This window comes from Grampus griseus, assembly GCF_964374135.1.
Source record: "Grampus griseus genome assembly, chromosome: 10".
Lineage (NCBI taxonomy): Eukaryota > Metazoa > Chordata > Mammalia > Artiodactyla > Delphinidae > Grampus > Grampus griseus.
In genome coordinates, this window is record NC_139004.1 from 38,903,461 (window position 1) to 38,922,874 (window position 19,414).

General features: G+C 41.8%; 1 protein-coding gene across 4 annotated transcripts in view; it reads left to right on the plus strand.

Moving 5' to 3' along the window:
* ILRUN (inflammation and lipid regulator with UBA-like and NBR1-like domains) overlaps positions 1-19,414 on the plus strand; it is a 122,400-nt gene that overhangs the window by 84,967 nt on the left and 18,019 nt on the right. For 3 of the 4 annotated variants that reach the window (XM_082663057.1, XM_082663059.1, XM_082663058.1), the window contains one exon: positions 11,973-12,301. In XM_082663057.1, coding sequence (XP_082519183.1) covers positions 11,973-12,301 — 329 coding nt within the window. The remainder of the gene's footprint in view (positions 1-11,972; positions 12,302-19,414) is intronic. The other variant, XM_082663060.1, reaches the window with a different exon arrangement.

Here is a 19,414-nt window from a genome sequence, read left to right on the forward strand (position 1 = left end):
TTAATGAAGCCCATCTCCTTCGTGTACTGTTGGGAAACACTGGTGGTACATATTGAGGCTGTACTTTAGGATCGTACTGTGCAGGTTTGAGCAGATGCAGCAAGAGCAAGAACCTTGGCCTGATTTTCTTGGATGGTTCCATTAGAGCTGCTGGTGACCCATCTTGCTTTCTCATATGCAGCGAGGCAAAAGGCCCTTTGCCCATTTTCAAATCAGGTTATTAGTTTTATTTTGTAGGAGTTCTTTATATATTTTGGATATTTGCCCATTATCAGATATTGATTTGTAAATATTTTCTCCATTCGGTGTTTGCCTTTGCACTCTGTTGATTGTGTCCTTTGATGCACAAAAGTTTTAATTTTGATGTAGTCCAGTTTATCTTTTTTCTTTGGTTGCCTGTGCTTTTGGAGTCAAATCCAAGAAATCACTTCCAAATCCAGTGTCATGAAGCTTTCCTTCTGTTTTCTTCTCAGAGGTTTAGTTCGTACGTTTAGATCTTTGATCCATTTTGAGTTAATTTTTGTATATGGTGTAAGGTAAGGATCCAAATTCATTCTTTTGCATGTAGATATCCAGTTTTCTCAACACCCTTTGTTGAAAAGACTTCCCTTCCCCATTGAATGCTCTTAGTATTCTTGTCAAAAATCGTTTGACCATAAATGTGAGGGTTTATTTTTGAGCTCTCCATTCTATTCCGTGGTCTATATGTCTTTCTGCCAATACCACACTATTTTGATTACTGTAGTTTTGTAGTAAGTTTTGAAATCAAGAAGTGTGAGACCTCTAACTTTGTACTTCTTTTTCAAAATTATTCGGCTCTTAGTGATGCTGAGATTAATCAAAGTGTTCAAGTGGTGACAGCCTGATCCCTCCAAAGTTCCTCGCCATCAACCAACCTTTTGTCTAATGGTTTTGTTCATTGATTATTGCCTGAATCATTTCAATTAGGGATTACAAAGTGGCAATTTTTTCCCACATATATTAGCTAGAGTAGTTTTGGGCAGAGGAAACATTTATTTATCAACAATGACTTATTTTCCTGAAATTCAGTTTTACAAATTAGGCTAGATTAAATGCTTAGTTCTTTACCTTTAATTGCCAGTTCTTTAGAGTAAGGGTTTGGTGCTTTATTTACTTTCAGTGAAACTAGTGAATGAAGAGGAGGATCAAATATTATATTCCTTTTTTATAGGTATCATAAACTCTTAGATTTTATATAGGAAACCTGTTTTACTGTCATTGGTAGAGTCCTCCAGCAACAGTTAGACATAGGCAATCATCAGACATTACTCTTAGCATTGAATCTAACTTCCAACAGTGCAACACAGTAAATATTTTTTTAATGTCACACTGCTAAGTATTTCTGCATAAATAATTTTCTTTCTTTTTTTAAAAATAATTTTCTATTGAGCACCTATTCTGTGTCAGTCACCATCCTAGAAAAATTATTATTATTATTATTATTATTTTGCAGTACGCGGGCCTCTCACTGTTGTGGCCTCTCCCGTTGCGGAGCACAGGCTCCGGACGCGCAGGCTCAGCGGCCATGGCTCACGGGCCCAGCCGCTCCGCGGCATGTGGGATCCTCCCGGACCGGGGCACAAACTCCTGTCCCCTGCATTGGCAGGCGGACTCTCAACCACTGCGCCAACAGGGAAGCCCGGAAATTTATTTTTAATCTCCAATTCTTACTCTTGTCCCCCTTTGACCTAGCGTGTTGGTTTTTTTGTTTTTTTTTTTCTTGAGTATGTAGAACATTTCTGTGATCCTAAGTCTCAATTTAGGAAGGGTGTATTTAGAAAGGTCTCCCTCCTGTTCTGTCCCCTTCAGATAGTGCCTTCCTCTTCCTGTAAGTGCTCATTTTTATTTATTCATTTATAGATTATCCATTCAGTGTTGCATTTTGTTTTGTTTTGCAGACACCAGCAAATGTATATAAATGTGTCCTTTTTCTTACAAAGAAGTGTCATGACTATAGATATTGATCTGCATCTTACTTTTTTTCACTTCATAATTATATTCTAGAGATCACTGTAGAAATATTCATTCATTTTTATGGCTGTGGCGTATCCCCTCAGGTAGATATGTCTTCATTTTTCTAGCTTAGTCCCCACTGATGGACATTTGAGTTATTTTAAACTTCTTCCAATATAAAATTAAAAAATCCTTTGGAGAGGGGCTTCCCTGGTGGCGCAGTGGTTGAGAGTCCGCCTGCCAATGCAGGGGACAGAAGTTCGTGCCCCGGTCCAGGAAGATCCCACATGCCGCGGAGCGGCTGGGCCCGTGAGCCATGGCCGCTGAGCCTGCGCGCCCGGAGCCTGTGCTCTGCAACGGGAGAGGCCACAACAGTGAGAGGCCCGCGTACCGCCAAAAAAAAAAAAAAAAATTCCTTTGGAGATGTAATATTGGCACACATTATTGTTTTACATGCCTTGAAACAATAACTATAGATTGGATTGATTAAAAAAATTTTCTTGCTTTTACATATAATGTAATATTATTAATTTTCCTCCTCCAGCTTCTTCCCCATTTCTCTGCTCTCTTTCATAGCAGAAGTCCTTCAAACATTTAGTATCAGTAATGGCTATCTCCACCTCCTGTTTCCTAGTCTCACGAATTTTTTCCATTCAGGCTTCTGTCCCTACCATTCCACTAAAACTGCTGCTCTTTTCAAAATCACCAGTGACCTGCATGATACTACATCCAGTGCTTTGTTCCCAGTTTTCAACTTACTTGATTTATTAGCTGGATTGGACCCACTTAATAACTCTGTTTTCCTTGAAACACTTTTGTCATTAGGCTTCTAGAATACTATATACTCCTGGTTTTTCTTTATTCTTGGGGCTGCTCCTTCTCTTTCTTTTTTTGACCTCCTTATCATTGAATTCACTCCTCTTTCCTTATATTATCAGCTGGTGGGGAGGGCAGTTGTACAGGAAGGGAAGACTGGTAGGAAGGGGTGGAGTCTCTGCTTCTAGGAGTTGAGGCTGGGAGGGGGAAGAGAGGAAGGCGTCTGGGTTCAGAGATCACCTGAAACAAGCCTGTAGTCTGACAAAACCAGATAGACATACGTGGTGAGGGAAGACACTCCAGGTGACCTGTGGGATGCCGTGCGGTAAGAGGGAGGAGGGAAGCAGCTTCTGTAAGGTTGGGTTCCTGCTGAAGGATTCTGAGGAGGCTCTAGGGAAGTGGGATCAATTTTGGATTGGCTGCTGTTTCTGAGGCAGGACTAGAAGTGAGGATTAATTAGGGCTTGGGTGCTATCGTGGGTGGCAGTTGGGTATCCTTAGTAATAGATGGCTGTAACAAAGCTGGTCTGGGAGCGTCGTTGGTAAGAAAGCAGTAGCCACTCAGAGAGGGTCATTATAGCATTTTACAGCTGCTGTATGACCTTGGGAGAAATAGTGTTTCCTGTTTCCTTTGTACCTGCCTTTATCTGTGTCTGTCCTCCCAGCCCGATTAATGGCAATTTGGGTTTTTTCCCCCATTCTGAGCTGATTTCATCTTTTGTCTCAGATATGTTTTCACTCTTTGTTTCATGGCACTGATTTTACTGGGTTTGGGAAGTAGGGATCCTTATTTCCTCAGACCTGAAGTAAATAACTAAGTGATTCAATGATCGCGATTACCTGCCCCCCCACCCCTGCCACACACACAAGTTAAGGCAAAAGCTCATGTGTTTTTATTTTTTGTAATTTTTATTTTTGTCTGCATTGGGTCTTCATTGCGGTGCGGGTGCTTCTCTTGTTGCGGAGCGCGGGCTCTCGCTGCGCGGGCTCAGTAGTTGTGACTCGCGGGCTCTAGAGCGCAGGCTCAGTAGTTTTGGTGCAAGGGCTTAGTTGCTCCGCGGCATGTGGGATTTTCCTGGACCAGGGATTGAACCCATGACCTCTGCATTGGCAGGCAGATTCTTAACCACTGTGCCACCAGAGAAGTCCCTCATGATTATTAAATAGGGCATGATTTGAAAAAATTGTGAAGAGGAGTAGTCTCTTTTTTGTTGCCATTTCTGCTTTTCTTTCTGAGCCCCTCTTCCTATTATGGGCACTGGGGACTCCTCACTGTCTTGTCTTATCCAGGCTTCCAGTGCTCTTTCCTGGGCTTCTCTTTATCTTCTCCCCTTTGTGAACTTGTGCCCGTTGGTTGATCTGATAATGGCGTTAATGTAGCTTAATATGTTCCTTTAGGGGGCATTTGCATTTTAAAATGAAATTCTTGAGAATAATATGAAACTAAGGAATAAGTCTTTAATGCACACTGTGGCAAGATGGGGTGAGGAGTGAGAATGGGTAGGGAAGCAGAGCTGAGTAGAGGCAGCCCTTCAACAGTCACTCTGCTGTAGATGGGGCCTGGGCCCCAGAAAACAGGAGTTGTCCTCTGAGGAGCTAATGAGCTGGAGTCTGCCTGTCCCATCTTCCCCCGTAGATGCTGAGGTAGGTTTTGTGTTCATAGAGAGTGAAAGTATCTGAGTGCCTGGGCAGGTGTCATGAGAGCCAGGCATGTGTTGAGTAAACAGTGTAGAAAAACAGACTGGAAGTTGAGACTGGAAAGAGGCAGACACAAAAAAGATACTCATAATGTTGACCTTTGCACTACTTACTGTCAGGGCATGTTTCAGGCCACTAGTTTACCAGTGCTCAGACTCTCTCCTTTCAGGCCTCTCTCACTGACGCCAAGCAGCACATATCCAGCCTTCCTACTCTAGAAATGAAATGTGAGCCCGTAGCTTGTAGCCCAGCAGCTGACTAGAGCCTGTTTACCTCTACAGACCCAAGTTGTTTCTTAATTCTCAGGGGAAATGTGGGGTTCCTGTTGTGCTATGAAGATGAGTTGAGCTTTAGGAAGGATTTGAATTTGCAACCTCCAAATCTAGAAGTGGCCCCCCTGGTTATCTTGTAGGTACATGCAGGCTAAAGCTAGCCTGTGTCTCCTGGTGCTCTTACAGCTCTTAGGGACGAGCCCAAGGTAGTTGCTCTAGAGATCAGAAGCCTATAAGATTTCAGTCCTAACCACAGTTGGAATTACTTTGAGGTGTCCTTGTAAACTGGATTTTTGAAGGTGGTGCTTTACCGAGTCCCCTGCCTTTCCCCTTCAGAAACCCAGACCAAGTGGAACCTATTAATGTGGCAGTTTATTGCTTGCTTTTTGTGGCTTCCATTTGCATCTTCTGTGCGCCAGAGGCAGGCTCTGGAACTAGTCAGGCAGCTTCAGCCGAACATCCACGTCAAGATGGTTCATTTGTGCAGTCATTGCTGTTCCCCCTGTTTGAAGACTGTTAATGTCTTTATGGCACTGCTGAGAAGGGGTTGCACTGGAAGGGCAAGATCTCCCTGCAGATGGGAATGACTTGTGTGTCCAGTTGATGATGTGGTCTTTTTGAGACCTCTGAAGAATTGAGTGCGTGACAGCCCCTCCTGCCTGCCCTGCTACAACCTTGTTCTACCCCCTGCTAGATCAAAGCACTCTCCTTTATAGTCACTTCACTACAGAGAGAATTGTTTGTGTTGGCTCTGTTACAACTTTAACTCTTAGTGTTTGAAAGTACACTTTTTAAATGCTATACTAATTTCTTTTAGTAAACTTTACTTTGGAACAATTTTAGATTTACAGTAAAGTTTCAGAGGTGATACAGAGTTCCCATATACCCAGTTTCCCCCATTGTTAGCATCTTACATAATCATGGCACACTTGCTAGAATGAAGACATCAACATTTGTACATTACTATGAGCTCAACTGCAAACTTTGTTTAGATTTCATCAGTTTTTCCACTTAGGAATCTTCTGTTCCAGAAACCAGTCTAGGGTCCCATATTGCACTTAGTTGTCATGTCTCCCAGTCTCCTCTGGTCTGTGACAATTTCTCAGTCTTTTCTGTGTTTTTCACGACCCCTGATAGTTTTGAGGAACACTGGCAAGTATCCTTTATATAAAGTATCCATTATAACAGCGGACCTCAACCTTTTTGGCACCAGAGACCAGTTTTGTGGAAGACAATTTTTCCACGGATGGGGGTGGCTGTGGTTTTGGGATGATTCAAGCACATTACATTTATTGTGCACTTTATTTCTGTTATTATTACATTGTAATATGTAATGAAATAATTATACAACTCACCATAATGCAAAATCAGTGGGAGCCCTGAGCTCGTTTTCACTTGCCACTGACTGATGGAGTTTTGATGAGTCTGCAAGCAGTTGATTTATTATGGTCTCTGTGCAGTCAAACCTCTCTGCTAATGATAGTCTGTATTTGCAGCCACTCCCCAGCACTAGCATCACCGCCTCAACTCCACCTCAGATCATCAGGCATTAGAGTCTCATAAGGAGCACTCAACCTCGATCCCTCGCATGCGCAGTTCACAGTAGGGTTCGCGCCCCTCTGAGAATCTAATGCCGCCGCTGACCTGACAGGAGGCGGAGCTCAGGCGGTAATGCGAGCGATGGGGAGCGGCTGTAAACACAGATGAAGCTTTGCTTGCTCACCTGCCATTCACCTCCTGCTGTGCAGCCCAGTTCCTAATAGGCCATGGACAAGTACCAGTCTGTGGCCTGGGGGTTGGGGACCCCTGCTTTATAATGTCCCCCAGTCTGAGCTTATCTGATGTTTTCCACATGGTTAGACTGATGTTAGGGGTTTGGGGAAGAATACTGTGAAGGTGAAGTGGCCTGTGGGGGTGGAGGGTACTTGATATTTGCATAACATCACTGTTGATATTAACCTTGGTCACTAGGTTGAGTAGTTTGTTTGCCAGTTTCTGCACTGTAAAGTTACACCTTTTCTCTTTCCCTACTCTATCACTAAGATAGAGTGGGTGGGAGAGTGTGTAGAATTTTGTTTTTTTTGTTTTTTTGTTTTTGAATTTTGTTATTTTTTAAAATATTTATGCCCTGCCGGGTCTTGCAACATGCGAGCTCTTTTTAGTTGCAGCATGCAAACTCTTAGTCTCAGCATGCATGTGGGATCTAGTTGCCCGACCAGGGATTGAACCCGGGCCCCCTGCATTGGGAGCGCAGAGTGTTACCCACTGAACCACCAGAGAAGTCCCTGGGGGGTGTATAGAATTAAGCTCCACCTCTTGGAAGGGAGAGTATCTTTATATATTATTTGGAATTCTTTGTAAGGAAGTTTGTCACTTCTCCTTCATTTATTTATATAACTATGGACTCATAGTTAATAAATATACTCATGTATATTTATTTTATAGTTGGAGTTACAGTCCAGTGCTACATTATTTATTTTGTTGCCCAGATTGTTCCAGCTCCAGAGGGAGCTCTTTCAGGTGGCTCCTGTATCCCTTTAACCTGCCCCTATGCTTTTGTGTTTTGACCACTTCCTTACTTTCTGGTACAACAAGATGTTCCAGGCTTTTCTTATATTTTCCATGCCCCAGCCCTAGAATCAGCCATTTCTCCAAGAAGCCCTTGTTCTTTTTATTGGAGAGTAGTATTTAGAAACTTCTGAGCACTAGGTATGTTCATTGCTAGCGGGGTATCATTACTTCTAGGCCATCTTAGCAGATAGGGCTAGATAGTATATGTACACATACTAACCTTTGTATACAGACATATCTATAATTGTTTCTGTGTTTCGTTTATATTGATGTCTCTGGCTTTAATCCAGTACCACAGGGTTTATTTTAGAATTCCTTCTTTGCTTGCTTTCCTGTAATATCCTTCTTTGATAACGAAAAACCTTGCTCCCACCATCCATTTACTTATTTGTTCAACCCAGTATACCTGTACCCTTACTGTACATATATTGTAACCTATATTCCCACAAGAAACAAATTTACCAGTTCTAATATTGTACTGTTTTTAACAATTCTATTTTAGTGGACAAATCATAGGTACTTGTTTACATTTATTATGATGTGATTTGACCCATGATGCTAGCTTTTAGATATATGCAAATGTTTTTAATATTCTTACCATAATCTGAGATGTCTTTGTATGTCAGCATGATTGATTAAGATTATGGACTTGGGCTCAAAGTAAAATATTTTCCTTTTACTCTACACTTCTCATAGTCTAAACTTAAGAAATAAAAGGTTATGTTCTCTCGTCAGTAATTTATTACACATTTCTACAAAAGGAAATGTATACTTATTATTAACAAGGTTTATACTTATTATTAAAGCTTTTATCATATGTAAAAAGGACAAGTTGAATGAAATAATATTTACAGTACCTTCTAGGTCCAAAGTTCTGTCTCAGGTGCTTTTTAAAAATTACTTTAAGGCAAGACCTTCTAAAATTGGTTTCTCCATTGGCTTACTAAGCCCTGACTGTGTAGGCTTGGCACTTGGTTTTACTTTCTTGGCTACTTTTCCAGGACACCATTCTTGTTTCATATGTCTGTCAGTAAAGATACTAAAATGGGACTGACTTAACTATAGGTTTCGTTCCCTGGGCACTTGGCTTCCCAAATTCCTGTTGGGAAGAAAAATTACGGGTTTAAAAAGCTATACTAAGAGCTGGAAGTTCTTGGTCATCATCATGGCCAACTTCTAACTTGAAGTCTGATCTTAGGCCCATCACTTTTACCTCCAGACCTCAGATCCTTCATCTAGAAAGAGAAGCAGTTCCATTAGATGACCCCTAAGATTCCTTACAGCTGTGATTTTATCATCAGCAATAGTGAAATATCTGGCTGGCAGTTTTAATCTTAGTAATTAAGGTGTTCTGACAAGAACTAGAAATGGTCAACCTCTGAAATAAGCTTATTGGGCTCATCTTCATCCTTTTTATTGTTTGATTCAAAGAAACCCACACATACTATGTGTGGGATGAACACGTTCCGAAATGTGAGGTCTATAGGTAGTACCTGGAGGGCTCAGAGAGTACCATGTAGAAGGCGTGGTACTGTTCATAATGACCGATCACGATAGTAACTTTGGAGGATCAGAACTGGAATTTTAATTATTGGTGTTTATAAATCAGTGACATTCCTTTTACAGCTACTATGTAGAATCTGTGAACAGTACAGAAAAATAGCCAAGGTGAAGAGAGTGTGGTGGCTTTAAGTATGATAAGGCCCAGTGAGTTGTGTTAAAGAAGCTTTAGTTCTCAAAGCCAGGGGGGAAAATGTCATTAGTCTCGTACTGCTAACAGCCTTCAGAACAGTCTGTCCTTTCTCATAAGCATTTAGTTTCCTGAGCTAAGAGAACAAAGACTATTACCTGTAGCTGAGTATGCTAAACATACCATGTACTTACAAAAGGATTTTGGAAAACAGATGGGTGGAAGACAAAAGTAGGAATTAATGTACTGTAAGACAAGGCATATCCGCCTGGAAGAAATGAATAGTAGAGTGAAGGAATGTTGCCTTTGGTTAGAAAGCCTAGAATAAGAGAGCACAGAATGAGTCTCCCTCAGGCTGCCTGCCATTGAATTGTTTTTTAAGGCCCATATCATATTGGTTTATGAGATTGAGCAAGTCTTCAATAAAAGTCATCTGACCCACCATTACTGGCACGGTTACAGATTTCTAAGTGAAATGGTACTCTGCCTTTGTTTACAGTGTTAAATCAGCAGGTTGAACTTTCTTTTTTTTCTAATAAATTTTTTTATTTTTATTTATTTTTGGCTGCGTTGGGTCTTTGTTGCTGTGCGCGGGCTTTCTCTCATTGTGGCGAGCGGGGGCTCCTCTTTGTTGCAGTGCGTGGGCTTCTCACTGCGGTGGCTTCTCTTGTTGTGGAGCGTGGGCTCTAGGTGCGCAGGCTTCAGTAGTTGTGGCTTACAGGCTCTAGAGTGCAGGCTCAGTAGTTGTGGCGCACAGGGTTAGTTGCTCCATGGCGTGTAGTATCTTCCTGGACCAGGGCTTGAACCCATGTCCCCTGCCTTGGCAGGCGGATTCTTAACCACTGTGCCACCAAGGAAGCCCAGGTTGAACTTTTATGATACTAGTTTACGTAAAGATTCACATTTGCTTTAATGGTAAGTGTGTCTGGGATGTATGCCTATTCCTGTGATCCATACTAGTGTTGCTAGTGGCTTTCTTCCTCTTCACAGGAGGTAAAAAGAGTTGCTCATTATAGAAGTGAACAGTAGATGTCACTGCATCTCTACTTACTAAGGTTTTGGCTCATAGCTGTTTGGATACAACCAAGTTCTTAATACAGCTTCCAAATCACTAACCTTAAATCGAGTATTTATGGCTCTCTGACACTTAAGATCCCCTTCCTCAGCTGTAGAACCCAGATTGAAAATTGAGAACAAACACAGCCCAAGAGTTTTCCTTAGTTTCCTTCAATTTCCTTTTTAGTGTATTTGTTCTAGGCTTATATATTATACAGTAGTCCACCACTTATCTGTGGGGCATATGCTCCGAGACCCCTAGTACGGATGTTGAAACCACAGACAGTACTGAGCTCTATATATACTGTGTTTTTTCCTATACATACCTACCTATGATAAAGCCTAATTTACAAATTAGGCACAGTAAGAGATTAACAACAATAACTAATAATTCAGTTGAACAGTTATAACAATATACTGTAATCAAAGTTATGTGAATGTGGTCTCTCTCTCTCAAAATATCTTATTGTCCAAATTTAATGCCTTTTCCATCTTAACTAAGCACTTATCACTCACTGTGGCTCTCACTTTTGCAGTACCCGATTGTGATTGTCCATCTGATAACTTAGATGGCTACTAAGTGACTAACGAGCAGATAGCGTATATAGCGTGGATACGATGGACAAAGGGATGATTCACATCCAGATAGGATGGAGCAGGACAGTGAGAGATTTCATCACACTACTCAGAACAGTGTGCAATGTAAAACTTATGAATTGTTTACTTCTGGCACTTCCCATTTAATATTTTTGGACCACCATTGACATGGGTAACTGAAACCATGAAAGTGAATCATGGGTAAAGGAGACTACTGTATTTCCATGTAGCTAACTGGTGAAGTTTTATCTGCCTCTTCCTGTCAATCTTATACCACTTGTTTAGGAGCCTGAACAATTTTTCATATTTGTTTTCAACAAGGTTCACACTTAAAAGCTTCTTGGCCTTTCTATAGCTTGCTTTGAAAACCTTCCATCAGGAAAGTAGATGCCACTGTTCTCTGAATTGAGGTGCTGAACATCAAATTGAAGTGCCGCTTACTTTATTCATTTCTTTTTGAACCCATGGCTTTGACAGTTGAGGAAATAAAGAACTGAACTATGACCAAAAGTCCGACAGTGCATCTTTTAAAACAAATCTCTTATGGTTTCAATGTAGATGGTAGGGTTTCCCTATCTGACAGAAAGGCAAAGTTGGTATTAAATTGGATTATTTTATCAATAGAAAGTCTCAGGCATACTAAATTTTGGTATCTTTTGAACACATAGATGGTGAAAATAGCCAGGGTGATATCTGTTCTAATATGTCAGGATTAGTGCTGGCTTACAACTGTGTCCTGGTGTAATTAATAACTCCCTCTTTTACTCTCAGTTGTCTTAGTTTGGGCAGGTCACTCTAAATTGCCCCAAAGTGTGTGTGTGGGGGTGTTGATAAGTTGCAGTTTTAGTAATTATAAGCATTATTTTTGACTCAAGAGTTATGCCTGCCCTGAGTTTTCTGAGTTAACCATGTACAAAATAAAGCAAAAACCGCAAAGAGCTTGTAATTCTGGAAAAATAGCTTTTGGGTTTCTATATATTGATCATTGTTCTCTGGAGTAATGATTTCCAAAATATGGTTATGCATCAAAATCAACTAGTAACCTTTTTACAGATAGTTTCATGGGTCTCACCACAGACCTCTGCTGAATTTGTACCAGAGTATGAATTTGACGTTACCAAAAATGTAGAACTGCATGCAATGCAAATGTACTGGATAACTTTGTCAGTAAGCTTCTAAACTAGCATGTAGAGAAACATTTCTTCTTATGGTTTGGGTGGTGTTTGGGGTTCTCTGTGGTGGCTGCTTTGAGCCTTGAGGGTATGCCTGGCATTGACATGAATTGCCTTTTTGTTTCAGATGTCATCTGGGTCATTCTCAGTGTGGAGGTGGGTGGACTTTTAGGAGTAACGCAGCAGCTGTCATCTTTTGAAACGGAGTTCAACACACAGCCACATCGCAAGGTAGAAGGAAACTTCAACCCGTTTGCCTCTCCCCAAAAGAACCGACAATCAGATGAAAACAACTTAAAAGACCCTGGGGGTTCCGAGTTCGACTCGATCAGCAAAAACACATGGGCTCCTGCTCCTGACCAAACCGAGCAAGATGAGAATAGACTCTCACAGAACTCTGTAAATCTGTCCCCCAGCAGTCACGCAAACAACTTATCAGTAGTGACTTACAGTAAGGTAGGTGCCCTCGGAGAAGAGGAGAAGGGGTAGGTGGTGGGCCTTGGGATTTGTGATACTCCTTCATGGCAAACCTAGAAGCCTAGAATGTTCTTTAAGACTGCTTAGCTCTCCTGCCAATGCAACAGCACAAAAACCTACCCCTTCTCCCCTCCCCCCTCCCCCATCTCCATGTCCTGTGGATGTTACTCCATCCACATTTATAATTTACTGCTGTCTCTCTGCTCTGGTTTGGGTGCTGAAAGAACAGAGTTCTTTACCTTTAGCGTTAAAAAAAAAAAAAAAAAAAGAAAGTCAAAATATCACCAGCCATTCTTCCAGTGTAAATGCATATACCAAGTGTAGAGCAACAGCACACCTTTGGAATTTGTTCCTGCTGTGTCTTTTTGGTTTTGGGTGGGGTGTTTTTCCTGAGGAAATAGACCAAAAAAAAGCTCAATTATTTATCCTAATGTTGTATCCTATCCAAATGTTGTTGGGCTTCCACTTTATTTACCTAGTCTGCATGTCTTCTTGTTGATGTCTTTCCAGTCTCTTATGGCCCATCTACCTCCTCACCTACAACCCAGAGTGGCTCAAGTGATATTTTGACTTTTCATGTGTGAGGAATGAGAGAATTGTTTGTTAAGTTAATCATGATTTTAAATATTCTGATTGTTCTAAGACAGTCTTCTAGGTGTTTGATTTCTTGATCTGTTTCGCTATGCTTGATGATTAAACAGCACCTTCCATACTCCGCCGAGTTGACTATGGTTCCTGGTTGTTGGTTTTGGTAGGTTGAATAAAGCCCTGATGCTAAGCGCTAACTGTTGTAGGTGATTTGTGTGGCAGGGCCTGTGAACATTCCTGTTCGTTCTTCTCTGATTAATAATGTGGTGTATTAGGCCCAGCCTCCCACCTATATAATCGTATAACTGTTAAGTCTTTCCTTGCTTTGTGTTGGCATTCACCCTCAAATTTTTAAAAATAATGTTTATTTGAGGGACAACTCACTCTCTTGTAAGAATGGCATTTTTCTGACCAGTGCTTTATATGTGGTCTAGATCCAGAGGCAAATTAAGAAAAGAAACTTGGTGATATGAATTCTCTTTCTCCACAGGGACCAGTAAGAGGGACTTCATTCAACAGTAGTGCAACAGGATTGATTTATTGGTTGGATGGTCATTATAAAGGATTGTGTGGAATCATGTTAGTCATACAGGATATGAGAGAAGTAAATTGGCAAGGCAATAAATGGCTTATATTTGAGGAAAGACTTCACATCTTAATACTCTAACAAAAGATTTTCCACTAAGTTCCTATTGCTCCAGATTTTTCTTCCTTAAATTTAACCCTCCAGGGTATGACTGTTCTGGGTGGTATAGGCCCTAGGCTAAGCATGCCCTGTTAGAAGGAGAACTTTAGGGCAGTTGAGTGTAATGGGAAGATGAGAGTTGGAGGAGGCAAAACCAGTTGCTCCAGTGCTTTCTGTAATGGAAGCCCCTTCACCCAACTGTGAACTCCCTGGCTTAGCTATCACTGTAGTCTTAGGAGAGGGCTGGTGTTCCTGGCCAGTGCACTGCAGTCTTTTTCCTGAGTTGTGAGCCTGTTTGTTGTTTTTCACTCCTTTAGGGCTTTAAGGACTGATGCCTTTTAAGTCTGTCATTGCCCTGGCCCAGGGTGAGGTGGGGATTGTTTGAATGGATTACCTACCAGCCTTAATTGAGGTCCTGCCATGCTGCTCTTTTTTGGAAGGGCTGGGCTATGGTGAGGCTATTGAGATATTTCTTGAGGTTGATGAACTCATGGTATGTTATGTAATTTTTTTCATGAACTCTGTAGAATCATTTAGAAATAACATTTTCAAGAACCACAGAGAAAAGGTTCTCATTGGAGACGATATACAAGACTGTTGCCTATAATGCATTGAGAATTTGGCACTTGGACCCCAAAGAGAAATCGGAGCCTCCTTTTCTTCTTAAGTTAAGCAGTCCTCTTAAAGCAAGTCCTCTGAAAGCATTTCTGGCTAAAGTTGAGTCAACTCCACCTCTTAGGGCTCCTTAGAAATGGGGTAGGGTATAGATAGTTATCAGAAAGTACTTATTAACACATTTCTGCACTGATGTACAGAGCAGTGTAGATTATTGAGTAAGGAAACTTGAAGAATAAAAGAAGTTATCCCTACCAACCAGCAGCTCACAGTACAGTAGGGGAGATGAAACACGCATACAATTCAGTCAAGGTGAAGTATGAATTTGGTCAGTAGAGCACAGCACAGTCAAAATGTATAATTTGTGTGCATGGCTGGGGGTTAGAGTTACGTAAGGCAGAAATGAAGTAGAGATGGAGTTGATGGAAAGGGCTTTTCAAAGAATGGACAGATTTGGAAAGACAGGAAGGATGATGGTAGGAGAACAGTTGAAGTGCTGAGGGCAGAATACTGAGTAAGGGATGTGTGGTCAGGAGATACGGGTGATGGACAGTGGGAGATACATTCAGTTGGTTGCAGTGTGTTCCTTTGGATGAAGTAATTTGATGAAAAAATTTGGATGAAATAATTACAAATGGCTTCGAAAAGAATTGGAACTATACTTAAATGAATACCTTAAGGCAGAGATAATTCATGATTCTAAGCATTTGTGTTTGGCTTGAGAATATAGATTTATTTATTTTTAAAGGCAAGAATACTTGAGGTTCTGAAGGGCTATAAGTGGCAAGATCAGGTATATACTAGAGTTATGTTTTAACCGTTCCTATGTGCCAGGTAAGTGCCAAGTACTTTACATGTATCATCTTCATATTTTGGTAAGAAAATAAAAGCTCCGAGGGGCTAAGTAACTTACCTCAGTATCACACAGCTAGCAAGAGGCAGAACTGGGATTCACATCCAGGCACCACGTTACTAAAGGTATTAGTAGGTGAACCTGGGCTTTCCTTAGATCTTCCTGTTGGGATGGAGGCTGTGTTGAGCGAAAGCATTAACTGAGTTGATGAGCAGTGTCATCAAGGTGTGAAAGAAGCAGAGTTGAAATAAGATAAGTGGCTCTAATGTAAACTGAGGATTGCGTGTGGCGTCTTTTTTTTTTTTTGAAGAGTTCCCCTGTTTGTTGAGTCTTTAAAGTAGTGATTTCTTTTTCTGGTTGGTAAAACTAAAAACTTTTTAAACTCTCAGGGTGTACCAACCATGTGGGCTTAATAATAAATAGCCCTTTTTATTTATGAGTGAGTGGAAAGGATGAGAGCCCCCTAGAGCGCTAGAGTTGGGGCAAGTGTGTTCAGTTCACACCAGGTGCCATCTTTATTGGATGGGTTGGAGGAGTACCTGATGCCCTGGTATCAGGGATCACTGAGTTGGCAATAGATCTGATTTACTCTAAAGAAATTCCCTGCCTGCCCTGAAGGCTGGGAAAGAACATGACGCTCTTGGAAGCCCATGACCACAGTTTTAGTAGGTAGATAGTTTCCTGCTGTCTCCATAGTTACAGTTTAACTTGCTAAGGTTGGTAGGATGAAATGAAAAGGTTGCTTCATGCATCTTATGTGAGGGTTGGGTGAATGTCAACATAATGGCCCATCTGTCAGTGCCAGGAACTGGACACCCCTGGAGCCCTTCCCCAGCTACCCTTGAATAACCCATAAACTCTCCGGACCCAGTGCTCTGTGCCACAGGCAGGGGTGGTGGGGGGAGAATGGGGAAGCTCTGGGTGGGAACGCCTGTCCCAGCTCCATCCCACAACATCCAGAGGGCCTGGGCCTTCCCTGTGTGAGAGCTGTCAGAGGGAGTCAGAAAGGTGAGCAAGTATATGTTGACCTGCTCCAAGGATTCATAAATCTGACTCCATGCTTTTGTTAAAGATTGGCTGGCCTCATTGTCAGCTCAGTTGTGGCTGACCTGTCCCAGGTGAACAATCAGACCAAGTATTGGTGAAGATTAGGTGCTGTTTTAATGAACGCTTTTTATGTGATTAGCCCAAGAGCCTCTGAGGACAAACAGTCACAGTAGGGTAGGTGTTCACTCTATGGACTCAAGGCTAGTCTTGCAATGAATTCTAACTGTGACTCATCTCTGGAGGCTGGGACAGCTTCTGTTTGGACAGTGGTACAGTAGCAAAAAACAATCTGTAGAGGTGTGGAAGGAGAAAATAAGTCATATTGAAATTAGGTACTTCTTTTTCTTACTTGCCAGTAATTTTCACAATTTCTCAATGTTTTCTAAGAAGGCCTTACAGAGGAATAAGACACCAACCAAATGGTCTTATTCAGGACAGCTGGGAATAAGAGTGTGACACCAGGGTGTTCTTCAGGACAACCCAAATGCTTTGCTTCCTTTCTCTGAAGAGTAATGATTTACACTGGGGGAGCTGAAAAGAATCCCAAATTCATTTATTTTGTTACTTGGACTATACGTCTTATTTTGTGTTTGCTCTTATTTTTTTAAAAAAATGTTTGGAGCTGGTGTTTGTCATACTCTCCTCCTTTAAACTGATTACAGCCTGAGCCACTGTTATTACTTCCGCCAAGTGCTGGTTCAAAGGAGAAACGTGTCATTATCTTTGGGAGAGGTTCCTCATGCTTGTCAAGCGTCAGTCCCTGCCGAGTGCCATCTGCCCTGCCTGCCCACGTTTGCACCTGCTTTTCCTCCTCTCTCTCTCTGACAGTCACCCTTTAGTGTGTTTTGGATCTGGAGCTAGAGAAGTTAGTCTGCTTTTATTATATCAGAAATCAACTCTCTTCTAACCTGCTGCTGTCTGTGTTGACTAAGGCATGGAAGAGTTAATTTCTCTCTGTTTAGGTTTAGAAATGTAGTAGAGGTTACAGGGAGAGGTTTGGAAAAGGCAAATATTTTGCTATATGGGCCTGAGGTTGTAATGGCTTGTGGATCTTATTATCTACTTTGAAGTAGCCAATCAGTTTAATATAATAATAAGGGATGAGTTTAATAAGGATGGGCCCAACATCTGCTCAGTTCAGAGCGCACTGAATTTGACCCAAAAGCAGGTGGTTGGTGTCCTTAGCTGAGCTAATGGCAATAGAGGGCAGTATAACCTTCCCACTGCCATGAAACCTGAGTCTTCGTTCTCAGGTGCAGACCCTTTCCCTGAAAGGTTTAAAGATGGCTCAAAGAGAAGCTGGAAGGAAAACTCGTGTCACTTGATATTCTTTCCAACTTGTGTTCTCCTCTGGCAAGGGACAGGTAGCAAATGCACATTACTCCCAGGTGGCGGCCACGGGAGTGCAGTAATCAGAGCTGTAAAGCTACCGTTCATTAAGCACTTACTATGTGCCAGGCACTGTGCTGAGGATTTTTTAAATTTAATTTTTATTGTTAAAATGATCAATGTACATAATTTAAGGAGTCAAGTAGATCTACAAAGTTTATTACAAAAAACGCTAGTCACCTCCCTGCCTCCCAGCCCCCAGTATTTGTTCCCCAGAGGCAGAGGCAGCAGTTTGACATGCATTACTTCATTTAGTCCACACAACAGAACCATGATACAGGGACTGTCATTATCCCTATTTACAGCTGCTGAGACTTGAGGTTCACAGGTTTCATGACCTGCCCAAGGTCATGCAGCTAGAAAGTGGTAAAACAAGGATATGAACAAAACCAGTTGTTTTTGACTCCTGAGCCTGCTCTCTTACGATCCACTACATTGCTTCCTAGTTACAAATAGTGTTCAGGTATGTATTTTTATCAGCTGAACTGACAGCTGTGGGCTAGGGAGAGCATGCATGCTTTCTGTAGTACACTGCTGCATTTCAAATGAGGATCAAGCCAATTATTGGCCAGCTATTATGTGACTTCTCTACTGCTAAACCCCTTCTCTCCACAAGCTGTTATCTATGGAAGCTACAGAAATCAGCCTTTCTCTCCAGCCTCTATGAAGGGAAAAGATTCCCTAGAACCTCCATGGTCACTTGGGTTTAGATTTTTGGTGACATTGAAATTTCCGTTAACTCACTTTTGTGACAGCAGCACCTATACCTCTTGAAGTCACCTGTCTATTCCTGATTGTGGCCAAAAGATACAGTCTCTGGAGTTTTCCATTTTTCTGTAATGAATTTAACATCTCCCTTTGAACATACTTAGTATTTTAAAAGTAGAACATACTTAGGGGTGATCTAACTCCCTTTAAAGCCAGATTTAGTTTCTGCAAAGGCCATCTGGAGAAAGAATATTTTACAGTCAGTACAAGTCCTGAGGTAGAAGTTCACCTGGTTTGTTCAAGACCAGAGTGGGTAGGAACGGGGTAGAGGGAAATGAAGTCAGGGGATGAAAACCAGATCATGGAAGGATTTGTGGCCTTTGTGAAGCTTTGGGCTTTTGCACTGAGGGACAGAAGGAACCACTGAAGGATTTTGAGCAGAGGGGTGATGTGGTCTGACTTCATGCCAGAGAGTAAAAGGATCACTCTCTGGCTCTCCTGTGGAGAGTACAGGGCAAGGATAGAAGCAGGGGACCAGTAGGGAAGTTAGTGCAATCATCTAGGTAAAGAGAATGGGTGTTTTGGACCAGATTGGTAGCAGCAGAGGTAAAAGAGGTCTGTGTCTGGATCTGGTTTGTTAGCTAGAACTAACAGGATTTGCTAATGGGTTGGAAGCGGGGTGTAAGAGGGAATAAATGATGAAGCCAAAGTTTTTGGCCTGAGCAAATAAAAGGGTAAAATTGCCATCCACAGAGAGAAGAAAGGCTATGGTAGAGGTGGGGAGAGATCAGGAATTCATTTTGGGTACATTGGCATCCAGATAGAGGTATCAAGTAGGCTGCTGTATATCCAGATTGGACATAGAGTTTAGGAGAGAGGGTTTGGGTGGAGATAAAAAATTTGGGAGTCATTTCATGTGGATGGTATCTAATGCTATGAGCCTGGCTGCAATCCACAAAGCGATGAGTCTATGTAAAGCAGGGTTTTCTCAGCCAACAGAGTAAGCCTATTGACATTTTAGGCCGGATGCATCTTCTTTTGCTTCAGAGGGGCAGTGTGGTGTGGATCTTATGCATCGTAAGATGTTCAGCAGCATCACTGGCCTTTACCCACTGGATGCCAGTAGTACCTCCCTAGCCCCAAGTGTAAGAGCCAAAAACATCTCCAGACATTGCCAAATGCCCCCTGGGGCAGGAGCAAAACTTCC